The 23,245-nt window shown below is 44.1% G+C and overlaps 1 protein-coding gene across 2 annotated transcripts in view; it reads right to left on the bottom strand.

Moving 5' to 3' along the window:
* Galnt10 (polypeptide N-acetylgalactosaminyltransferase 10) overlaps nt 1-23,245 on the bottom strand; it is a 246,371-nt gene that overhangs the window by 108,440 nt on the left and 114,686 nt on the right. For both annotated transcript variants that reach the window (XM_077801874.1, XM_026388324.2), the window contains exon 3: nt 21,329-21,467. In XM_077801874.1, coding sequence (XP_077658000.1) covers nt 21,329-21,467 — 139 coding nt within the window. The remainder of the gene's footprint in view (nt 1-21,328; nt 21,468-23,245) is intronic.

Below are 23,245 nucleotides of genomic sequence, written 5' to 3'. Positions count from 1 at the left end.
TCCCCTCCCCACCCTCCCCTTTGCCCAATCACAGTTCCTCCATTCCCCCGGTGGGGGGGGGGGCAATTATGGACCAGCATCCACTTATCAGGAACATTCGGCCTTTGGGTTTTTTTTTTTTTTTTTTTTTTTTTTTTTTTTTTTTTAGCTTCCTTTTCACTAACTAGGCAGTACAAACCCCATTTTATTTTGCTTAGCATGATATTCTCCAACTCCATTCATTTACCTGCAAATGCCATAATTTTATTCTCTTTGAACGCTGAGTAATAATATTCGATTGCGTATATATACCAGTTTCTTTATCCATTCATCTATTGAAGGGCATCTAGGTTGCTTGACAGTTTAGCTACTGTGAATTCAGCTGCTATAAACATGGATGTGGCTGCATCACTATAGTATGCTAATTTTAAGTCCTTTGCTTAAAGACTGAGGAGTGGGATAGCTGGGTCAAATGGTGGTTCCTTCCCAAGTTTTCTAAGGAATCTCCATACTGCTTTCCAGAGTGATTGCACCAATTTGCAGTCCCACCAGCAATGTATGAGTGTGCCTTTCCCCCTACCCCCACATCCTCTCCAACATTTATTATTGTTTGTATTCTTGATAACTGCCATTCTGAGATGAAATCTTAGAGTAGTTTTGATTTGTATTTCTCTAATTACTAGAGATGTTGAACATTTTTTCATATATTTGTTGATTGATTGTATATCCTCTTCTGAGAAGTGTCTGTTCAAGTCCTTGGCCCATTTATTGATTGGGCTATTTATTTTTTTGGTGTTTAGCTTTTTAAGTTCTTTATATACCCTAGAGATTAGTGCTCTATCTGATGTGTGATGGGTAAAAATTTGTTCCCCAAATGTAGGCTCTCTCTTTACCTCATTTATTGATGAAGATTTGGGCCTACTTTTTTCTCTATTAGGCACAGGTCTCTGGTTTAATTCCTAGGTCCTTGGTCTACTTTGAGTTGAGTTTTGTGCATGGTCAGAGAGAGGGGTTTAGTTTCATTTTGCTGCATATGGATTTCCAGTTTTCCCAGCACCATTTGTTGAAGAGGCTATCTTTTCTCCAATGTATGTTCATGGTGCCTCTGTCTAGTATGAGATACCTGTATTTATGTGGGTTTGTCTCTGTGTCCTCTATTCTGTATCATGGGTCTACATGCCTATTTTGGTGCCAATACCAGGCTTTTTTTGTTACTATAGCTCTGTAGTACAGTTTAAGTTCTGCTATGATATTTTCCATTTACTCTGGACTTATTGGGCTGTTGTGTGTGTGGAGGAGCGCCTATGCTCTGGGGCTGACCTTGGCTCAACATCTGGGGTGCATGTCTGTTTCCTTCTCTGCACACACATCTTCATTTCCTCAATGTGGCAAACAGCACATGGACTCCTGTGTGCTCCCTCTGCTCTGCCCATCTGGAAGTCTTTGTGGCCTTCCGGATGCAGCATGGCTTCCTGGGAAGCCTGGAGAACTGCTGGAGGTGGAGGCAGGCACAGCAATGCCACTGAGGTCCCCACAGAGGGTGGAAGTGGTGCCCTGTGGAATTTCCAGCACATGCCCAACATCCATTTGCAGTCCCCTCCCCAACTAGGCTCAATATTTCTTTCTTTTTTGTACCAGGTATTGAACCCAGGGGCGCTTAATCACTGAGCCACATCCCCAGCCCTTTTTGTATTTTATTCATAGACAGGATCTTGCTGAGTTGCTTAGGGCCTCACTAGGTTGCTGAGACTGGCTTTGAACTTGAGATCCTCCTGCCTCAGCCTCCTGAGCCACTGGAATTATAGATGTGCACCACTGTGCCGGGCCAGGCTCAATGTTTCTGACCCCTGGTGGCATTATAAAAGAAGAGACAGAGTTCAGAGTCTAACAACTAAGATTTGCATGAAAAACATTTTACCCCTGGCAGGAGCCTGTCCACTAGCCTTTGCTTCATTCTGACTAGATCTCAACCTCGATTGGGTAAAGTTCGATCAGGAGAGCAGAGCGTGGGGACAGGAGGCTCAGTGGGGGATGCTTGCTGAGTTACTGTCTGCAACAGTGAGAAGAAACAAAGCTAATGTCCATCAGAAGGGGAAATTGTGAAAAGGATGAACAATTTAAACTATTAAATACTAATGCAATTAAAAATAAAGTAGATGATAACGATGACAATAAATACATTGGTAGAGGATTTCTAATAAGCCAGGCAGTGTCACAGGCACTTAATATGCACTAAGTCATTTGTGCTCACAATAGTCTTAAGAGGGATGGACTATTATGATCTCACTACAACAAGAAACAAACAAGGCACAGAGAAGTCATGAAATTTGCCTATGGTCAAACAGCTGGTAAGGGATGGAGTCCAGATTTAAGCCCATCCATCCCTAACACATACCAATATTTTCACAGGAACAATTTGTCAGTGCTGTTAATTTATAAGCAAAAACAAGAGTGAATGGTTAAAACCTCAAATCCAAGGAAACCGAGAAAGAGTATGAAATCCCAGCTTCCAGCTTTTGCTCTGCCATTATCACAAGCCAGTCCTCTTGCTGGGTCAGTGTCCTCTCATGTCACTAAGGGAGCTCGACTGATGCAGTGGGCCTGGCTTGGGTGCCTGCTCTGCAATCCTTTCCTTTCTTTTGGTGACAGCATCCTGATTTTCCTTGGGGACTCTCCTGCCCCTCAGTTGGACCCGGGTTTGGGTGAAGCCAACTCCTCCCTCACCTTAGGGCTGGGCAAGGGAGCCTGGCTCAGTCAAGGCTCTTTATCCATGGTGACTGGATCAGGGGTGGGAACTTGTAAATCAGAATAAAACTTTGCTGGGAGGACTGGGAGAGAAGTTAGCTCTATTCTGGTGAAACTGAACCTGGGAGGGTATACATCTGGCCTGCCTGCAGCTATGATTGTTCTCTGCCTCTGAATGAAGTTAACAGACCAAAAACCTTAGCCAAGAGCTGGAGAGATGCCTGCTGGCATCCATGGGAACCTGGATCCAGCTGTGCCTGAAACCAAAGTCTGCCCCTGGTTTTTTCATTATGTGAACCAATACATTTTCTTTTCTTAAATCAGTTTGAGTTAGATTTCTGTCACTTGTAGCTAAAAGAGTCCTGTTGATATAACTGGACAATCCCTAAACCCTGTCAGTTGAATCAATTTCTTTTGGATCTAGTGATGGCTTCTGAAGGACAAGGAGACAAAAAAAAATGTCCCCAAGGGACACCTCTGATCCGAAGGGGTGGCTTCTCTCTTCTGCCATAGGAGAACTTTGCTGGCTCACTGATGAGGAGAAAGTGACCTGGACAGAAGGTCCTGGAGGCAGCAGTTGGACTGGGAGATAACTGAGCTCCATTGTGAGTGAGTTCCCCAATTTAATATTCCTTAAGGATTCTGAGCTCTTGGGAAACAAAGACGAATCTAATACACTAGCCCTGAACATACACCTCAGGGCTTAATGCTGGCTATAAAAGAAGTCAAAATACAAAGGAAGCATTTCAAAAATAATCTCTCTGAGTCAACCCTGAGACAGGATGATCAATCATCTTTAAAGGAACCATAACACACATCCAATTCCTCAGCCCGCGGCACCGTCTATGCAAGTTGGCTGAACAACCCTGACACTCACGTGCTTAAGGGAGTAGGATGTGGGGACGGTGACCCCAGAGGAATGTCACAAATGCCAGGTGAGACGGCCCATCTAAACTGTCACATGGAGAGAGGAGTGAGTAGCTGTCTCTGGCCAGTGCAGTGGCAAGAACTCAGCAGAGAAGGCTCCTGACTCCAGTTCCCTCTGAATCAGGGCCAAGAGAGGGCCCAGGGCTACAGAAAGGCTTCAGCCAACGCTCTGCTCTTCTGGACTCGAATCACAGTCTTGGCGCCTGGGCCTGAGCCCATGCCCAGCTCTGACAGCCCATTTCTCACTCTCTCAATCATTCCTGCTTTCAAGAAACGCACCTCCCACGGGAGGCCAGAGCTGAGCCCTGGGATTACAACATGAGGACCATGCTGCTGTCCCTGTCCCTCAGGATGAGTCCAGTGGGGGAGGGGAGGAGGCAGACAAATAATATAAAGCTAATAAATTATGAGTGTTCTGCTGCCTGCCTGCATACAGCTGTGATGTGAGACAGAATGAAGCAGCCTGGAGATGAGAAGTGAAGCCCGGGGGGAGGGGGCACCCCCTCACGCCCAGCCCTGCCAGCAGCGAGCAGGCCTTCGGTGGCTGCTGGGTGGAACTGGAGTGGGAAGGGGCCTGGGCAGTGATCTTGCTTTCCAGGTAAGGAGGGGGGCTGGGAGGTGATGATGTGACCAGAACACCTGGCCAGCTGGTGTCGGCCAGGGTTGTGGCCAGCTCCTCCTTTAGTCACAACACAAAGAGAAAATCCTTTGGAGACCCCGGATGTAAACAACAAATCTAAATCAGACACAGTTTCAAGGAACTGGCATCTGTCACCGTGTTCCCAGGGCTGCCTGTCTTCTAGGTCTAGAAGGGGCTGAGCCATGCAGCCTAGAAGAGTGGGGTCTGCAGGAGGTGTTGATGAATTCAGCAACTGAAAACCCCCTGGGAGAAATGGGGGGCCCAAGCATGCTTGTGGATGTCCATTCCATGCTCATTTGCATTTGTTCATTCTGTGCTTGTTCCCATTTATCAGAAGCAGTTTGGTATGGCTGGTGCCAAAGAGACCACTTATTAACCACACAACCTCGGGCAGATTACCAACCTCTGCAAGCCTCAGTTTCCTCCTTTATAAAGGAGACTTGCATGTCTGGGCTGAAAGGTGACTGGGAGTGGATATGGTGGGGCATATCACCCCATCTTGGTCCAAAAAGGAAACTCTGAGCCAGTCGGTTCACACATGGGGCCTGCCTTCCCATGCCTTTCCTTCTGACAGAAATGACCTTGCTGAGGAAGACCCCAGAGGGTGGGCCTTAGGACTGCCCTGTTCCTGGCTACAGCTACTGGGCAGAATGGAGCCCTCACCCAAGGGTATTGACTTGCCAGGTGTCAATGGCCTTGAACGAAGACTGTGTCCAGATGGCATTCACCAGGCCAACTTAATTCTCTTCCTTGAGGATATGACCTTCTTGTATGGGAAAAGAGTCACAGAGTTAATGAGGGAAGCAGAGACAGAGTCACACAGAGAGGTACGATGGCCTCTTAATAGTGGAATCCATTCTTGGAAGGATCTTTCCATTTTAGGCACTGGGAGCCTGATTTGCCACAGCCCCACCTCTTCCTCCTCCTGAGAGCTTGGCTGTCGGACTTTTTACAATTCCAACTGAACAACATCCCGGCCTCCCTTTATTGCCCTTGGCTCCTCATGTGGGAAGCCCCAGTACATGACGTGACATGGAAACCCTAGAAGTCTATCCTGTCCCTAAATCTATTCCCTGCATGAAAAACCAAAAGCAAGCATCTAAGTTTGCACTAAAGTTAGTTCATTTTTTTTTCTTTTTCATTTTAAAGACAATTGAATTCTTTTAGAATTAAGAGTTCTAAACTTCAGAAATCTCACTAACATGGACATCTGGGCTTCTGGGTCATGGACGCCGAGACTGGGGGACACACCATTATTCTGCATGATGTGCCCTGTCAATACTGTGCCAACTGGTCCACATGACATCATGAATAGACTCCCGAAGTACACACTCTATCCTCTGCACATTATTGCAAATTGTTCTTCAGTGGTTACAAGAGCGAGTTCTTTCTTTTTTAAAGGGATAATCACTTTAAAAGTTCTTCTAGAGAGACTCTGCTGTTTGAAAGCGTCCAATGCTTGGACTCCTAGATAAACAATTGGGCACAATTTTAGCATCTCACCATGGGAACCCAATCCAACACACCTTCCTTTGCAGCCGAGAAAGGTTTGTAGATTTTCCACTAGCCTGTGTGTTTTGGGGGTGACAGAAGCCAGGAACTCTTTGGGCTGATAAACACAGACAGCCAGCTAGTGTTCCCAGGCTGAGTGCACAGCTCAGCCTGAGAAGTCAAGGTGAACCATTGCACGTTAAGGCTGCAAGGACTGACTCTCATCCCGTCTGTGCCCTTGGGTTTACAGATGAGGGGACTGAGGTGCAGGAGGGGAGGGATCCTTCCAAGGCCACAGAGTGAGACAGCTCATCCACATTGCAGACAGTGGCCCTCCATCCAGGGTTAAAAGAGAGGATGCAACTGTAGGTGTGGTGAGGGCGGGGCATGGGAGGAAGAGACCTTGGCAAGATCCAGGTTCAAAGTCCACTTCTGTCACTTAGCAGCTAGCTTGGGAAAGTGAGTCTCAGTTTCCACTTAGGTACAATAGGGATAGAAGTCCTTCCTATTGAGACTGTCACAAAGAATGAAAGAAGTACTATATGTGAATGTGCCTGATACAGCATCTGGCACATAAGACCGGTTTCCATTCTGTAGATGCCATCGTGTAGATCATTTTCCAACAAATGATTGAAGTTCAAAATTTTGAGATCTCCCTTCTCTGTTTTGCAAAAAGGACAGTCCCTTATAATAACAACTTTGTCAGAAAGACAATGTCCCAGGGACACTAGAACCCCAAGAAGTCGACTAAAGAGAAGTTACAAACATCTCCAGGCTTGATGGTGCACACCTGTAATCCCATCAGCTTGAAAGGAGGATCACAGGTTGGAGGACAGCCTCAGAATCTTAGCAAGGGCCTAAGCAACTTAGCAAGATCCTATCTCAAAAATAAAAAATTAAAAGGCCTGAGAAAGCCCCTTTCCCTCAACCCCGCTCCAGATTCACACGGAAAGCCCTTTTCTGACACATTCCAACATTCAGCCTCCTCCCTCAGTGGGCACTTGGCTCCTCAGCCCTTCTCAGCTCTTCTCTGGGTTCTAGGCAGACACTGGGTTCCTCTTAAATACAGTCCGTTGGAATAAGAGGAACTGGAAAATGACTGTGACAACACAGGCCAAGATAGACCTTTTTGTGAAGGCCCTTTTCCACTAGGGAAAGCTTTGCTGAGAGCCAGCCGAACCCACCTGCTGTTCTCTCTTCTCAACAGACAGCTAAAGAAAACCAGAAGTCACCATTAATACTGTTGCTGACCATGACCCTCAGTGCTGCCTGGTCATCACCGGCCTCCACCAGCCAATCTGGGCCAGAGACGACAGATTCAAGCAGTATTTAAAGACTCCTGGGTTGTGCTGTCTTTTCCTACCCCTGTGATGCTAAATTTTGGAAACCTCTTTATTCAGCTTTTATCTGGTTTTAAGATGTTGATAAAAATAACACATTTTAAAAAAATCCAATCAAATCTCTTGTCATTTCCATCCCATAGGATAAAATGTTTGTTCCTCCTAAAGACACAACATACAATGTATTCTGCCTACTCAGTCTTTAAACAAAGGCTGGAGCAAGGAGGAGGAGTTCTGGTTAAGAATATAGCATGGGGGCTGGGGCTGGGGCTCAGCGGGAGTGCACTTGCCTGGCATGTGTGAGGCACTGGGTTTGATTCTCAGCAGCACAAATAAATAAATAAAATAAAGGTCTATCACAACTAAAAAAATAATAAATTAAAAAAGATATTTAAAAAAAAGAATATAGTATGGAAGGTGGGAATTAACAACCATGAAGACCACATCTCAGATTCCAGGTGGGTGTCAGCTGCCAGGCCAACAGTTTTAGGAAGAAATGGACTTTAATATGAAGACACTCAATAATTCATGAAAGAGGAGAAAAGATGAAATAAATTATAAAGATCAGTGTTCCAGGGTGCCTCGCCACACAGTTTCTGGAGGCAAAGAGCTCGAAACAAGCTGTTCGCCTGTCCTTCAAGGAGCTGCAGAACAGATCACACAGCTGCTAGAAATGTCTTGCAAAGGTGACTGCAGTCTACTAAGTGAAAGAAGCTACTTGTGGACTGAAATGTTACCATACAACCACATTTTTGTAAAATAAAACAAAACTCGAAACTGCACTTACAAGTCTACGCATGCTGCATAAGCAAAGGAGAAACTGGAGAGTTATACACTAAATTGTTGCCATTTGCTACAAGGAAGATTGAGGATGTGAGTGTAGGGGCAGCAAGGATAGAAAAGACCCTGCATGTCTTCCTCCAGGAAGGTGTGGAGAAGGGGACTTAAAATCAGAAGTGCCACCGGGCACAGTGGTGTGCTCCTGTAATCCCAGCAGCTCCAGAGGCTGAGGCAGGAGGATCATGAGTTCAAAGCCAGCCTGGGCAAAAGCAAGGTGCTAAGCAACTCAGTGAGACCCTGTCTCTAAATAAAATACAAAATAGGGCTGGGGATGTGGCTCAGTGGTCTAGTGCCCCTGAGTTCAATCCCTGGTTACCCCTTTCCTTACTCCCTCCCCACCCCTCACCTCCAAAAGAATTAGAAGTGCCTGGTGTTCTGTTCCAGGTAACAGTGCTCCTGAACTGAGGGTCTCTGCTTGTCTTATCACCAGCTGCCCCCCAAGACCATCTTAATGAAGGGAGAGAACTGATAATTGTCCTTATCTTTGAGTCATTATTTCCTCTTCCCCTAAACCCATTCAAGGCTGACATCACTTAAAATCAAACTCATCTTCATAACCAACTTTACCAAACGCTATCTATCTGCTCCTGGACTAGCATGTTACCTTCAGCATGAAGAGCAAAATGCAAATGGAGGAGTCTGCCTGTTGTGTTCGCTAGATTTATTTAGCAAATCCTGCTCACAATGGCTATCTAATAAACTTCATGCACAAAGCACAAGAATTTAAAAATGTCTCTCTCCTCTGTAAGACCTGGGTCTCAGTCCATCCATACACCTTGCAGTAGAAGGAACCACCTGTTTGGATCCAGGTTTGAATCTTTGTCTTCTACTAGCTGTTCAAACTGGAGCCGAGAGCTGAGCTTCTCTAAGGTTCAGTCTGTGCATCTGTAAAATGGAGCTAGTAATTATCATTGGATACAAACCATTTTGGAGGAGACAAAATCACAAAACAGTCAGAATAGTGCTTTTGTAAACCAGAGGCAATGTTGAGCATAAAGAAAATAAAATTATCATCACACAAAAATGCAGAGTGGAAAAAATGCAGAGTGGTAAGATAAAGCTGGTCAAGTGCCCAGCCTGGCACAGGTATAAATAAATAAAAGCACTAGATAAATGGGAGATGTTATTATGAATGGGGAACACAGTATTTGTTTCTAGCAGATGTAGAGAATGCATCTCTTTGCAGAAATAATAAAAATCACAAACCACACATCAGTTCCGCAGCTGACGAGTGGGTTTTACCTTGCATAAATTATAGGGGTAGGGAATGTGTCCATGTTTTGATTTTTAGCTGATAGCATTCTTGCTTATAAGCAATTAATCTTTCCAATTTCAACCCAAGGGTTGAACTGACTGAAGTCTGTTTAAAAAAATCAAAGAAGTCAATTTGAAAAAAAAATTTATTGACTGCCATTTTATTTTAAGGCTCATGAGCACCTTTAAATCCCAATATTGGGTCTGAAGGGTCAATAATGGTTCCCTTGAAAGACACATCATTGTTCAGAAGGGAGTCATTTAACTTCAGAGGAGGAGAGCTGAGTTTAGCCTCCTGAAAAATCTGCGATGCTCCGACAAAACCTGGACTCTTTCCTTCCTAGCTCACAGCTGCCTGGCTGACAACTGGCCACACGGGAAGTCCACCCTGTGCCACATCTGGGTATCCTGGAGCTAATCTCGCCCTGAAAGTGTCAGGCAAGGTTACTCAACCACATGAATCATGATAAAAAGGGCAAAAACTGCTAATAAGAATCAAATATGTCTTCCAAGCCTGTGCCTGCTTGGTGGAGGGTCTGACAACAAGCTCTTCCTTGTGGGGGCTGAGGGTGGGCACAGACTCCAGTTCTCCTCCTCATCGGGAAGGGCAGGAGGTGGTGGGCACGGCTCCTGCTGAGTCCTGAGCACAGAACATAAGGGCCATCAGTCCCCACACCACAGATGACTGGGGCTGTTTTTAGACTTCCTCTCTGTTGTGCCTTAGGCATTTCTTGCTCCTCAAGGGAGATGAGTTACTCAAAACCAGGCAAAAACACAGCGACTCAGAAAAGAATCCTGTCACCATTTCCATTTTTCACAACTCAAATGGCATCATGTATTCAACTGCCTTAAAATGTGGATGTTTATAGTGTCTCAAACTTGTCTGGAATAAAAACAAACTATCCTCCCTCCCCGCCCCCCCCACCAAAACCCCTTGATGTCTCCTCAGAATTTGCTCTTCCCAAAGTCATCTATCTCCATTTCTGTGAGTGGCAACTCCATCCCTCGGCTGCTCTGGCCAAGGACCCTGGGGCCATCTCTGGCTCCCTCTTCTGCATACCTACACTGTCCTGAGTGAATCCTGCCATCTCCATCTCTTCAAAGCATACTTGGAGTTCAACCACATAGGATGCTGCCACTCACACTGTGGTCTGAGTCGCTCTCTCCTTTATTTCCCTGTAATGGACTCCCAGTTTCCTCTGTGGCCACCCACAGTTTATCCTTAAAATAGCCATGAAAGTGATCCTTTCAAAATGAAAATTAGATCATGTCACTCTCTGCTCAAGAACCCTCCAGTGGCTTCCCATCTTACCCACTGTGGCAAAAGCAGCTGTCCATCATGATGTCTGTCCTCCTCCTAGACACCTCTTCAGCCCTGCTTCTTGTTAATGTGGTGCCAGCCACCTGAACCAAGCAGGATGGCCTCAGGGCCTTTGCATTTGCTGTTTCCTCTATCTGCGGGACTCTTCCACCAGGTATTTGCCCAGCTAGGACCCTTGCTTCTTTTATCTCCTCCTATGTTATCCGAGAGGGCTTCTCTGAGCACTAAAATATAGTACCCCAACCCTGGAGCTCTCACTACCCTTTACCCTGCTTCTGCTTCTCTTTTTCCTACATCACTTACCATCATTTGGAAAATTAATAAACTTCTTTGCTTGATTACAGTATGACTGCCCCTCCCCCAGGGTGAGGTAAGCTCTAGGAGGAAGAAACAGCCTGCCTATTTGTTCACTCTTTTCCCAGAGCCTAGACCACACAGTAAGCTCACATTGTAGCACTCAATCAGCATTTGCTGAACGAGGAATGAATGAATGACTTGCAGACAGTCGCAGGTGAATAACAGGCCTGCAATCTCTTCAAGGCAGGGGCTGTCTCTTGATCACTTTAGAGTAATAAGCCTGAGGAGGGGCTGGCTGCACATCAGATGGGCTGCACATCCGAGGTGGAAGGGTGGGAAAGGAGGCCCTAATAAATTCAGTTACCTTAAGTTCCCGATTTTGTTAACTCTAGGTCTATCAGTGAGGTGGCCATGCAGTGCATGAGGCCCAAGAGCACAATGGCAGCTTTGTCAACAGCTTCCACTGGCCCCCTGACCCCCAGCAGGGATGCACAGTTGAGATGCCCCCTGAGTCGGGCAAGATCAGTCCCTGCTCCATCCCTGCTCTTTCTTGATCAGGCTGACCTCACCCATCAGGAAGACGCCCCTTCTGCTCACAGGGCTGTTAATAAACACAAGGCTTTCTTGGTTCTCACGCCAAGCTTGGTATCACCAAGGACACCTTGGGGGGAAAGAGAAGGTCCCTGAATAGGACCTCAGCCATCACTTTCCTGGGTCAGGGAAGCTTTTTCCTTACTGCCCACTCCTCCTGATTCCCCATACTTTACCAGGGCACTTTGGAACACTGAAAGGGAAACCCATTTCCAACTGGTCTCTGGATACACTCTGCTCAGGGTGCACTGTGTACTTTTGGCACGCCTCCTCACCCCTTTGATTCTTGTATTCGCTGAGTGGAAAAAACTGAATGATGATGTTGTTCAGTGCCGTGACGGACACTGATTTGCAATTCTCTTTTCTTGTAATATCTTTGTCTGCTCTGTGTATTAGGGCAATGCTGGCTTCACGATTAATCGATTAATCGGAAAGTACCCCATCCTCTTTAATTTTTTTTGAGGGGGGAAGAGCATTTCCTGTAATGGGAAGGTTTTTAGCCAGACTGTCAATTTCTTTAATAGACACAGGGCTACTCAGGTTAATCAGCTCTTCTCTAGTAAGCTTTGGTGGTTTGCATCTTTCAAGGAATTTATCATTGCATCAAAGTTGTTCGATTTATAGGCACAAAGTTGCTCATAATATTACTTTATTATTCTCTTAAGAGTTATAGAATCTAAGCTGGGTGCAGTGGCACATGCCTATCATCCCAGTGTCTCAGGAAGTTAAGGCAGGAGGCTGGCAAGTTCAAAGCCAGCCTTAGCAACTTAGTGAGCCCCCAAGCAACTTAGAGAGACTCTGTCTCAAAATCAAAAATGAAAAGGGATGTGGCTTAGTACTTAAATGTTCCTGGGTTCAATCTCTGGGAGCAAAAATAAAAATAAAAAGGAGTTACAGAATTTCCAGTTTTGACACCAAAACTTGAGACCATTCTTCTTATTAATACAATACATTTAATGTCACAGATTTCCCTAAGTACTACTCTAGTGACACCCACAAGTTCTGATACATTGTGTTTTCACTATTGTTCAGTTCAAAGTACTTTTTTGTTTTTCTGTTGATTTCTTCTTTGACATATTCATCATTCGTAACTGACTTACATAGTTTAGAAAATTTGGAAAAATTTTAAAGATTGTTCTGTCTCTAAATTTAATATCATTGTGGTCACAGAATGTATTTTGTATCACTTGACTCCTTTTAATGTATAGAGTCTTGTTTTCTGGCCCAGAATTTGGTCTATCTTGGTAAATATTCCGTGTTCACTTACAACTCTCTATATCTTACTGTTATTGGGTGAAGTATTTTATAAATGTCAATCAGGTCAGGTTGATTAACAGTGGCATTCCAGTTTACTATATCCTCTATTCTTTTTGCTCTGTTTGTCTTACCAACTATTAAGAAAGGGGTGTTAAGGTCTCATATAATTGTGGCCATATATGTTTCTCCTTGTAGTTCCATCAGTTTTTGCTTCTGGTATTTTGAAGCTTTCCTACTAGGTGCATAAATGTTTAAAATTACTGTGTCCTTTTTAAAAAATTTTTCTGATTGGTGAATTATGGTTTTACATCATAGTGGGGCTCATCTTGATAGACTCCTAAATGCATATAATATTTGGCTTCATTTCAAGCCCTAGATTTCCTCTTTCCCTCCTCTCCTCCCTCCCCCTGATCCCCTTCCTCTATTCTATTGGTATTCCTTCTATTTATTTTTAATTGGTATATTACAGTTATAAAGTTATAACGTTCCGTGATATATTCATACCTGCATTTAGCATAATTGGTCAACTTCATTGCAGAGTTCCTCCCTTTTGCTGTGCCCTCTTGATGAATGGCCTTTTCATTAGGAAATGACTTTCTTTACTCCTGGTAGTTCTTTGTTCTGAAATCTACTTTAACTGAAATTAATATAGCCATTGTAGCATTCTTTCTTTCTTTTTTGATATTGGGGATTGAACCCAGGGGCGCTTAACCACTGAGCCAATCCCCAGGCCTGCCCTTTTAATATTTTATTTAGAGACAGAGTCTTGCTGAGTTGCTTAGTTCCTTTCTAAGTTGCTGAAGCTGGCTTTGAGCTTGCAATCCTCCTGCCTTAGCTTCCCGAGCTGCTGGGATTACAGGCATGCACCACCATGCCTGGCTGCATGTTTCTTTATTGACTAGTGTTAGCAGGGTATATCTTTTTTTTTTTTTTTTTTTACCTTGTTTATGTGTTCTTTTTTTTTTTTTTTTTTTTTTTTTTTGCTGGCAGCATGCAGTTGGATCTTGCTTTCTTATTCTGATCATCCTTGCCAATTAACAAAAATCATTTAATGTAATTTTTGTTATGGTTAAATTGAAGTCCATAATCTTTGTGTATTTGCTTTCTGTTTTTCCTTTCTGATATTTGTTTCTCTTTTTCTGCCTTCTTTTGGATTAATTGAGTATTCTTAATGATTCCATTTTATCTCTCTTGTTGGCTTTTAGCCATAATCTTTGTTTTGTTATTTTAGCACTTGCTTTAGGGTTTATAGTATACATTTTAACTTAATAAACTCTACCTTCGAATAATACTATGCCACTTTACATGTAGTATGAGAATCTTATGGAATATTACTATTTCTTCCCTCCAACATTTATGTTGGTATATGTTTTACTTTGACATGTTTTCAATCCAATAATATGTTATTATTATATTTGGTTACAGAGTAAAATATCTTTCAAAAGACTTAAAGAATAAGAAAAAAATATAGCTACTATTCCTAGTGATCTTCATTCTTTGTAAATAAAGATCACTATTTCCATCTTTATATTTTCATTGAGTCAGAATTATACGTTGACAGGTTTTTTTTCCTTGCTGTACTTTAAAAGATGTTGCTATATCACATTCTTGCTTATATTGTTTCCAACAAGAATTCTCTTATCATCTTATCTTTGTTACTCTGTATATGTTTTATGTGCCTTGATATAATTTTCTTCCTCTCTTTTGCTATTATTTATTTATTTATTTATTGTACCAGGGATTGAACCCAGTGTTCTATTATAAGCTACATCTCTAGACCTCTTGCAGAGTTTACTTTGAGACAAGGTCTCCCTTAAGTTGCCCAGGCAGGCCTTGAACTTGTGATCCTCCTGCCTGAGTCTCCCAAGTAGCTGGAATTATAGGCATGTGCCACCATGCCTAGCCTTTTTCATGCTTTTTTTTTGAGCTCATGTTTCACTGGGCTTCTTGGGTATAGTTTTATAATTGTCATTCAATTTAGGAAAGTCTGGCCATTATTTCCCTCCTCATCTTCAGAGAGTTGTCCCACAGCTCAGTGATATTCTTTTCATTTTTCAATTTTTTTTCTTTCGGTTTTCTGTTGGGTAGTTTGCTTTGCTATCCCTTCAAGCTTACTATTTTTTTCCCTCTGTAATATCTAATCTACTATTAATCCCATCCAATCCATTTTTCATTTCAGGCACTGTCAGTTTCATTTCTAGAAGTTTGATTTGGATCTTTCAATATTTTCTATGCCTCTACTTAACTTTTTACATGTATAAATTAGAGTTATAATGACAGTTTTAGTGTCCTCTGCTAATTCTAGTATCTGTATCTAATAGCTGGGTTGGTTTTGATTGAGTGACTATCCTCAGCATTTTGGATCATGTTTCCCTGCTTCTTTGCACTTTTAATATTTGAATGGATTTCACATTGTTCAGGATGAATACTTTTGTATTTCCATAAATATTCTAGAGCTTTGTTCTGTAATACATTAAGTTCTTTGGAAAGAGTTTGATCTTTTGGGGTCATAATCTGATTTTTTGAAGACTTGTCCAGGGCAATGTTCAATGTAGGGCTATTAGTTCCCTTTGAGGTAAGCCTTTTCTAAAAACTCTACCCAACTAACCATGAAGTATGAACTATGAAACTTTCCAGCCTGAGTGGTGAGGAAAGCCCCATCCTCAGCTCCGAGTGAATGCTAGGCACTGTTCCCTCTGGCCCTTTTGGGTGATCTCCCACTCGCCAGCTTCAACTAGCTTCCTCAGAGGCTCAGGCTGATCAGTACCTCTGTATATAGTCAAGGGGACGCCCTCCAACTCCACGGCTCTCTCCTCTCTAGTACCAGTCCTGTAAACTCCAGTCTCCTTGTCTCCTTGGACTCTCAGCTCTATTACCTCAACTAGGAAAATCTTCCAGGCTCCACACAGGGTCTCCATCCTTGTCCCATGGCCTGGGGCAATGAGCTATGGCAACTGTAAGGCTCACCTCATTTGATTCCCATCTCCTGCAGTTACTACATTTCACTGCCTGATGTCCAGGTATCTTAAAAAGCACTGAGTTTTGTTTTTGTTTGTTTCAGGCAAGAGGGTAAATCTGTTACTCCATCTGGATCCCTCAATAGCAATTTTAAATCTATGTGCACATTCCTATTGGGGAACTATTATTATTATTATAAAAACAAATGTAGTTGACTTAAACTTCTTATCCTGACAAGATTTTTTCCCCCAGAATATGTCTTTAATATATGTTGGTCAAAGGTAATAGGCTCTGACTTCCTTGTTGTATTTTGGAACCTGTTGGGGTTATAAAGTTGCTCAATAGAATTGTGGCCTAATATAATATAAACTTCTTCTGAGGAAATTCAGCACATACTGTAAATTAACCAAGTTAATTTAACAAAAAGGGGGAAGAGGCAAGAAGGAAGGAAGGAAGGAAGGAAGGAAGGAAGGAAGGACAGAAGGTAGCAGGAATCTGGTAGACAAAGATTCCATCAGGTTCATTTACTACTGAAGCTAACCCCACAGAATGAAGAAAGCAGATGAGGACTGTCAGCTGCTTTCACAGACCACCCAACAGCAGGACTTGCATAAGAACTGTAGACCCCAGCCACTTCTGCAGCGGGGGTCCCCTGTGCTGTCACTTGTGGGCCAGGGAGGAGTCTCTGTGTTGGGTTGCCAGGCAGCCCAGCAGGGCTCCCCAGGGAGTAGGAGAGTGGGCCAGCCCACCAGCAGCCTCCTTCACACTCACTTGGCAGGAGGTGCAGAGGGCAGGCCCGCTCTGAGCCAGCTGGCCTCCTCCCACATGCAAGCCCAGCAAGTCGGGCCCAACTGCCTCACTGCTGTTCTCTGTGGCTGTGTGCTCCCCAGAGCAGCTTCTGGTGCAAGCAAAGGCAGCTGGCTCAAACAAACAGCCCCTCCATCCTGTTCTTGACACGCTGTTGCCAAAATTCAGTTTGAAGGAATAAAAGGCAAACATAAACCTCAGCTCCTGCCGGAGAAGTTGTTTAAGCTAAAAGAAACCGAAGGGAGTGAGCAGCTCAACTGCTCTAATTTCTTCCTGCATTCCTGCTGTCAAACCGTGGGAAAGCATCCCCCTGGAAAACAGAAGAGCGCTTCAAAACATCTGTCAACTCATTTCTGCAAGTTGCCTTCCCTACCTGGCAATCCTAAAGAAGAGGGGCATCAGGAGCACTGGATTTGGTGACATCTTTCAGTTAGTAACTTGGATGCTGGCTGGGTGGGCGGATGGGCAGGTAATAGAGATGCCTTCTGCCTCCTAGCTCAATTCTCCCCACCTGCAACAGGTGCTCTGCAGCTAACCAGTGCTAAGGACCTTCCGCTGGGCTGGCGTATCCAATGTTCACAGTACAGAGAACTAAATATATGAAATTGTAGAGGAAGCTAATGAGGCTGAAATACAAATGGTTCCCGACACACCATGATTCAACCTAATGATTTTTGACTTTGCAGTGGTACAAAAGCATATCCACACAGCCATTCCTACTGTATTCATTCCATAAATTACATGAGATATTATTCAACAGTATTTTATAAAATTAGATGATTTGGCCCAATGAGACCTGAGTTGTGGCCTCGGGGATCACATCATCCCAGGGTCCTTGTGCTCTCTCTCTGCTTTTGGCTGCCATGATCTCATCTCAGGCTAATGTAAGTTTTGTACATTGAAGGTAGGCTGGCTTAGCTAGGAGGTTCAGCAGCTATGAGGTTAATTGCATTTTTTACTGATGATACTTTCAACCTATGATGGCTTTATGGTGATCTAACAGTATCATAAATTGAGAAGCCACTGTGTCGATCACAGAACAAAAGTTTGAAATTTGGTAGTAAATATGCTCCTTTATTAATACACTCACAGTAAAATCTGGATATAAAATCAAAAACCACCTTCATTTCAAAGTAATGCCAAGCACATATGCCATTTCAAGAGGCCTATAAAGTGATGTGGAATGGTTTCTTTGGGTGACAGTGTCATGGGGGCTTTAATGCCTCCATTAATAACTGGAAGGAACATCATATTTCAGGTAGAGGTTGATGAAAAAAAAAAGGCATGTTTTTCTCATCCAGGTTTACAGACTGCCTGAACTCTGTCCATGGGCCCATCTGTGCATCCCAGCAGGACTTCTCAATTAAGAGGATGTTTCTTTCTCTGGACTGTTGGGAAAGAACCCTGCCCAAGGCTGGGCCCCCATCCTGGTTCCACTTATAGCCAGTGGAAGGTTCATCTTAAGCCCTAAGTTAGACAATGTGTGCTATCCTTCCTGAAGGCTTCTTTTGGGGCATTTCTCCTACCTGCAATGTCCTTTCCACGCTCTATCACGTGGCTAGCTCTAGTTAGTCCTTTAGGATGTGATGGATGGCACTTCTTTAGGAAGGCCTTCTGAACTCTTTTTTTTTTGCGGGGGGGGGCGGTTACTGGGGATTAAACTCAGGGCCTTATTTTGTATTTTATTTAGAGATAGGTTTTCACTGAGTTGCTTAGCACCTTGCTATTGCTGGGGCTGGCTTTGAACTCACTCATGATCCTCCTGCCTCAGCCTTCCAAGCCATTGGGATTATAGGCTTGTGCCACTGCTCCCGGGCTTCTGGCAGGGGACCCAGAATTCTCTGTTGTCCCAAACCATCCTGTGCCTGCCCTATTATAGCTTAGATATAAGGTATCCCCTGAAAAGCTCATGTGTTAAGACAATGCAGAAATGTTCAGAGGTGAAATGATTCGATTATTGAGAGCTGTAACCTCATCAGTGAATTAATCTGTTTGATAATTTGAATGGACAGCTGGATGGTAAGAGTAGACAGGTGGGATGTGGCTGGAAGAAGCAGGTCACTGAAGGTGTGGCCTTGGGATCATATCATCCTTGGCATCTTGTGCTCTTTCTCTGCTTTTGGCTACCATGACCTGAGCCTTCACCAAGTTCTTCCACCGTGATGTTCTGCCTTATCTCAGGCCCAGAGCAATGGAGTTGGCCAACCAGGAACTAGATCTCGAAAACCATAAGCCCCAAATAAACTTCCTTCTTTAAGTTGATCTTGGCAGGTATTTTGGTCACAGCAATGCAAAGCTAACTAACACACACCCCTATTATTGATCTTCTCAACTGCTTCCGCCATCTGTCCCCACACCTTGCACAATACACCAAGAAATAATAGCTCATTTATCCCTTGTTCCTGGTGTTGAGCACAGAGATTTGCTCACAGAACATTGCTATATTGTTACTGAATGAACAGATAAGAGGGTAGATAAAAGCTGTGACTACACTCAGCCTTTCTTTCTCATTGCAAAATATTCCTTGTTTTATATCAGTGATTCCTGGTTATGTGTGAGCATTACTTTTGGAGATTTTAGAACATACTGAGACTCAGGCTGTGTCCTCAGAGAGTCAGAGTTCAGCAATTGGAGGTGAGACACCAATCTTTGTATTTTTTTAAAAAACATGTAGATACACTCATGGTTGAGAACCTACAGTATCACAAGAACAGCAGCTGGGGTTGGAGGACCAGGCTCCCAAATGAACTTCTTCCCTAGACACAGGAAGATGAAATTATTGTAGAATTCTGAACTTGCAAGAGGCTAAACATAAAAATTGAGTTTCTGACCCTCAGAGTCAGGTCATAGTTCTGAATCCAGCAACATCAGTGATAGCTGACCTACATGCTCAGACTTAGATGGAAAAATCTGGGGCTTGGCAGTGAAGATCATGGAACAAATTTCAAACCCCACAGGCAAGCACACTGAGGTCTCTGTGCATCCCCACTTGGCAAGAGATCCTGGGGCAGGGGGTCTCATCCTGGTGAGAGCCCATCTTTTAGGTGAGGGTTCCTGTTGTGGGGTTTCCTCATCTACAAGGGGAGACAACAATGCCAACCTCAAAGTACTGTCGCAGGATACAAAGGAGGTGAAGGGATAAAAGCATTTGTAAATCAACAAACATGCTCTCAAGATTCAGTCTTTACTTTTACATTCTATGACTGAGTTTCAATAGGTGCAAAGACCTTCATGGATCAGAGATTAAACATGGATTCTGAAACCAGACTCTCTGAGTTCAAATTCTGAGTCCACCTCTAACCAGCTGTGCTTCTTATGCATACACAATTTAACCTTTTTATGCCTCAATTTTTTTTTTTTTTTTGGTATCAGGGATTGAACCCAGAGGCTTTCAACCACTGGGCTATATCCCTGGCCCTTTTTATTTTTTGTTTTCAGACAGGGCCTCACAATTTGCTTAGGGCTTCACTAGGTTGCTGAGACTGGCTTTGAACTTGTGGTTCTCCTGCCTCAGTCTGCAGAGCTGCTGGGATTATAGGCATGCACCACTGTGCTCCGCTCCTCAATCTGTAAAACAGTGAGTGATAATAGTGCCTAAGGGTTTTGGAAGTTCTGGCTGAATTAATGCACTTCAAGTGCCTAGGACAATGTGTTTCAAGTGTGGGCTTACATCAGAGGCAATGGGAGTGCTTGTTAAAACACTGATCGGGTGGGCCCCTCTCTAGCACCTTTTATCCAGTAAATCTGAGCTGAAGTCCAAGAACTCACATGTCTAACAAATTCCCAGGTGACACTGATGTTGCTGTTCTGGAAACCTACACCTTGAGAACCACTGGCTTAGAACAATGCCTGGCATAAGTAAGCATCTAATAAATGCTAGCTGTTTTCTATCCCAGGCTTTATTTTCTTAGTCCCTGAGCAAAACATGTTGTGCTCCAGGGCTCTTCAGTATTGCCTTCATTTAGAAGCAATTTTGACATCTTCTCCTGGCAGTGGATCTCAAAGTGTAGTTCCCAAATAAGCAATACCAGTGTCACCTGGGAGGTTACTTGAAATGCAAGATCTTGGGCGGCGACCCAGACCTACTGAATTAGGGACTGTGGCGATGAGTCTTAGTATCCTGCGTTCTAGCAGTTCTGCAGGCAGTTCTAATGTGCTTAGAGTTTGAGAACTGCTATAGTTGAAAATTACCACCAACATGACAGTAAACCTTACTGAAAACATAGGAGAGCCAAGGGTCCAGAGTCTTGTTCTTATTGAGCTGACGTCTAAGACCTGGCTCAGCTTCTCAGTCACCTTGGGACCTTAATTGTTTAAGCCTCACTTTCCTCATCTGTAAAATGGGCACCATTCCAGGACTTACCTCTCAGGAACCTGAGATAATACAAAAGAAGTACGTGGCACATGCTACCTGTTCAATGAATGTCAGCTGCCATTATCATCTTTATAATTGGTGAGAAATGTCCTTTCTCAATATGATTTGAGACAGTTATGAAAAAGACAACACTAAAAAAACACTACTTACTTATTTAAAAAAAGAAAGAAAGAAAAACATCACACAAAGTGGAGAGAAAGAGGCCTGAAAAGTCACTGCTGTGGTCCTCTAAATTGAGGTATAAATATCCCTGGGGACCAGGGCAAGAGACAAAATGCATAGGTAGGTGGTTCCAACTACCCACCAAAAGAGGGAGGCTGGTTCTTCTGGGGAGCCAGCTCTAAATTCCAGAGAACCTGATCACGGGACCCTCTGCCAAAGGCCCTGTGCAACAGGAGGAAATCTCCGTCAGCAGTGCTTCATGGACCTGTTTCTTTAATTAATTCTCAAACAAGAGCCACAGGCAAAATCCTCAGATCCCAGAAGATGAGAGATGTCACACTCACTTTGGGTGCCGGATGTCAGGGAGAGAGCGATTCAGGGAGATTTTATCACTGACGTAGATGTTAAATCCATTTTCTCGGTATGCCTGGTCCACTCTTTCGGCATCAGTCATAGGGTAAGGCCGCCCTTGTTCTCCATTTCCTAGAGGCAAAGAGCAAATTTGGTGTTGCTGATCACCTAGCATCTATGGGGCTTCTGTGAATGGAGAGGGGAAGGAAGGATGCAAAGTGTGTTGAAAGCACAAAGATAAAGCTTTATTCCTGGATACGGGAAATGTCTCCAGATTTTGCAGAGGGAAGTGGAAAGAGGGGGAGGGGAACTACCATTTATTCAGTCCTGGTCCCATCACGTCCCTTAAGGATCTTGTTCTCATGTAATCTCCATAGCAACCCTGTACAGTAGATGCAAAAGCTCTCAATCTACAGATGAATATACTGACACTCAGAAAGTTACAAAGCCAGGTGTGTGGGTACCCACATTCCCTCCATTCCCTCTGGAGCTCCAGATACCCCTGCCCTTGGAGTCCGACACCTGGATGCACAGCCAGGCCTGCCACTGATGAGCAGATCAACCTTGAGCAAGTCACACCAGCTCTGAGCTGCACCTTCCTCCTCTGATAGCGGCAGCCTGTTTGGGAGAGGCAAGAGAGGCTGCACACGTGAATGCTTTTTTAAATCTATAAAACGCTATATAAATTTGAGGAAATATGATTACTCTCTAAGGGAAGCAAACTTTATATGTAAATCAAAATTGCCATAAATGATGATGCTTTGATTTTTTTCTTCTGAGACAGTAAATAAATTAAGAGCTGCCTACCCTAAGCCAGGATTGCCTGAACGTGTCGCTTCCAGTCACAGATTTGGGCGGATAAGGGCTAGCTTTAGTCTCTCTGTACCATCCATCTGGGGAATCCCTGATGCTTCAAGAAAGTCTTCTCTGGGTTCTCCAGGAGCATATGGTGTGTGGGAATTGTATCACAACAGCTGCAATATAGCCCAAGAATCTGCATTGATGATTTTGAAGAAATGGTAATGAGATCACCAACTAAAACTCACTTCACCTTCTGGAGTTGGTGGCCTTGTTTACTTTGCAAAGTATATGCTGGCAATATCAGCTCGCCAAGAAGGTGCAGCGGAGCAGAGGAGTTCAAGGCTACTCCAGTTCAGCCGGACCAGGGGAAGGACCCTGCCCTCTGTCACTTGTACTGCTCCACAATAAGACATCGCTGACCAACACCCAGGATAGATCCCTCAGGGGACACAAATGCAGGAAGCAGAAAGACAAGACCAGAATGTTGGCTCTGAGGGACGCTCCAGCAGGGCCACTCATGGGCTCACTCAGAGATCAGAGTGGAGCCTGCAGGCCAGCCCTGCTAGATCCCAGCTGTCACTTGGACGTGCCTTTGGCCTTTCTAAGTTTTCGCTCTTGCATTAACTGGAATATGAAGTTCACTGTTGACTAAGGAGGCCACTCAGGGCAAAATGACTGCCATGTAGTTAGCTGGTCGTGATTCTTCTTGCTGTCCCCACCACTCTTCTTTGCTGGCCAACCTGGTGTTCTAATCATTCTGGCACAATTGTGTGGTGAATCAGCTCTTTGCAAATGTCCCCTTTCCAATTTAAGCAGCCCCTCCATTGTAAACCACTGGCACACAGGGCGATGCACTTCATGTCTTTAGAGTCTGGCCATTGGTTCAGTTGTTATGTGAGCTCTCTCCAGAGCCTTGAGGGAGGCTGGTTTCTCATAACATCATTTTTAAAAAACCGTCAGTGGGGTCTGCCTTTGAGATTCAAATGAATGAGATACCCATCCCTTATATTTCTAGGGTGCTTTCCAGCATACTGAGGCTATTTTACACCTATCACTTTCATGGCACCTCACTACACCCTGAGCTAGTCCAGACAGGGGGCATGAACCCC

The sequence above is a fragment of the Urocitellus parryii genome, chromosome 1, assembly GCF_045843805.1.
Source record: "Urocitellus parryii isolate mUroPar1 chromosome 1, mUroPar1.hap1, whole genome shotgun sequence".
Taxonomy (NCBI): Eukaryota; Metazoa; Chordata; class Mammalia; order Rodentia; family Sciuridae; genus Urocitellus; species Urocitellus parryii.
Note: the sequence above shows the minus strand (reverse complement) of the source record. Positions and strands in the feature narration are given on the sequence as shown.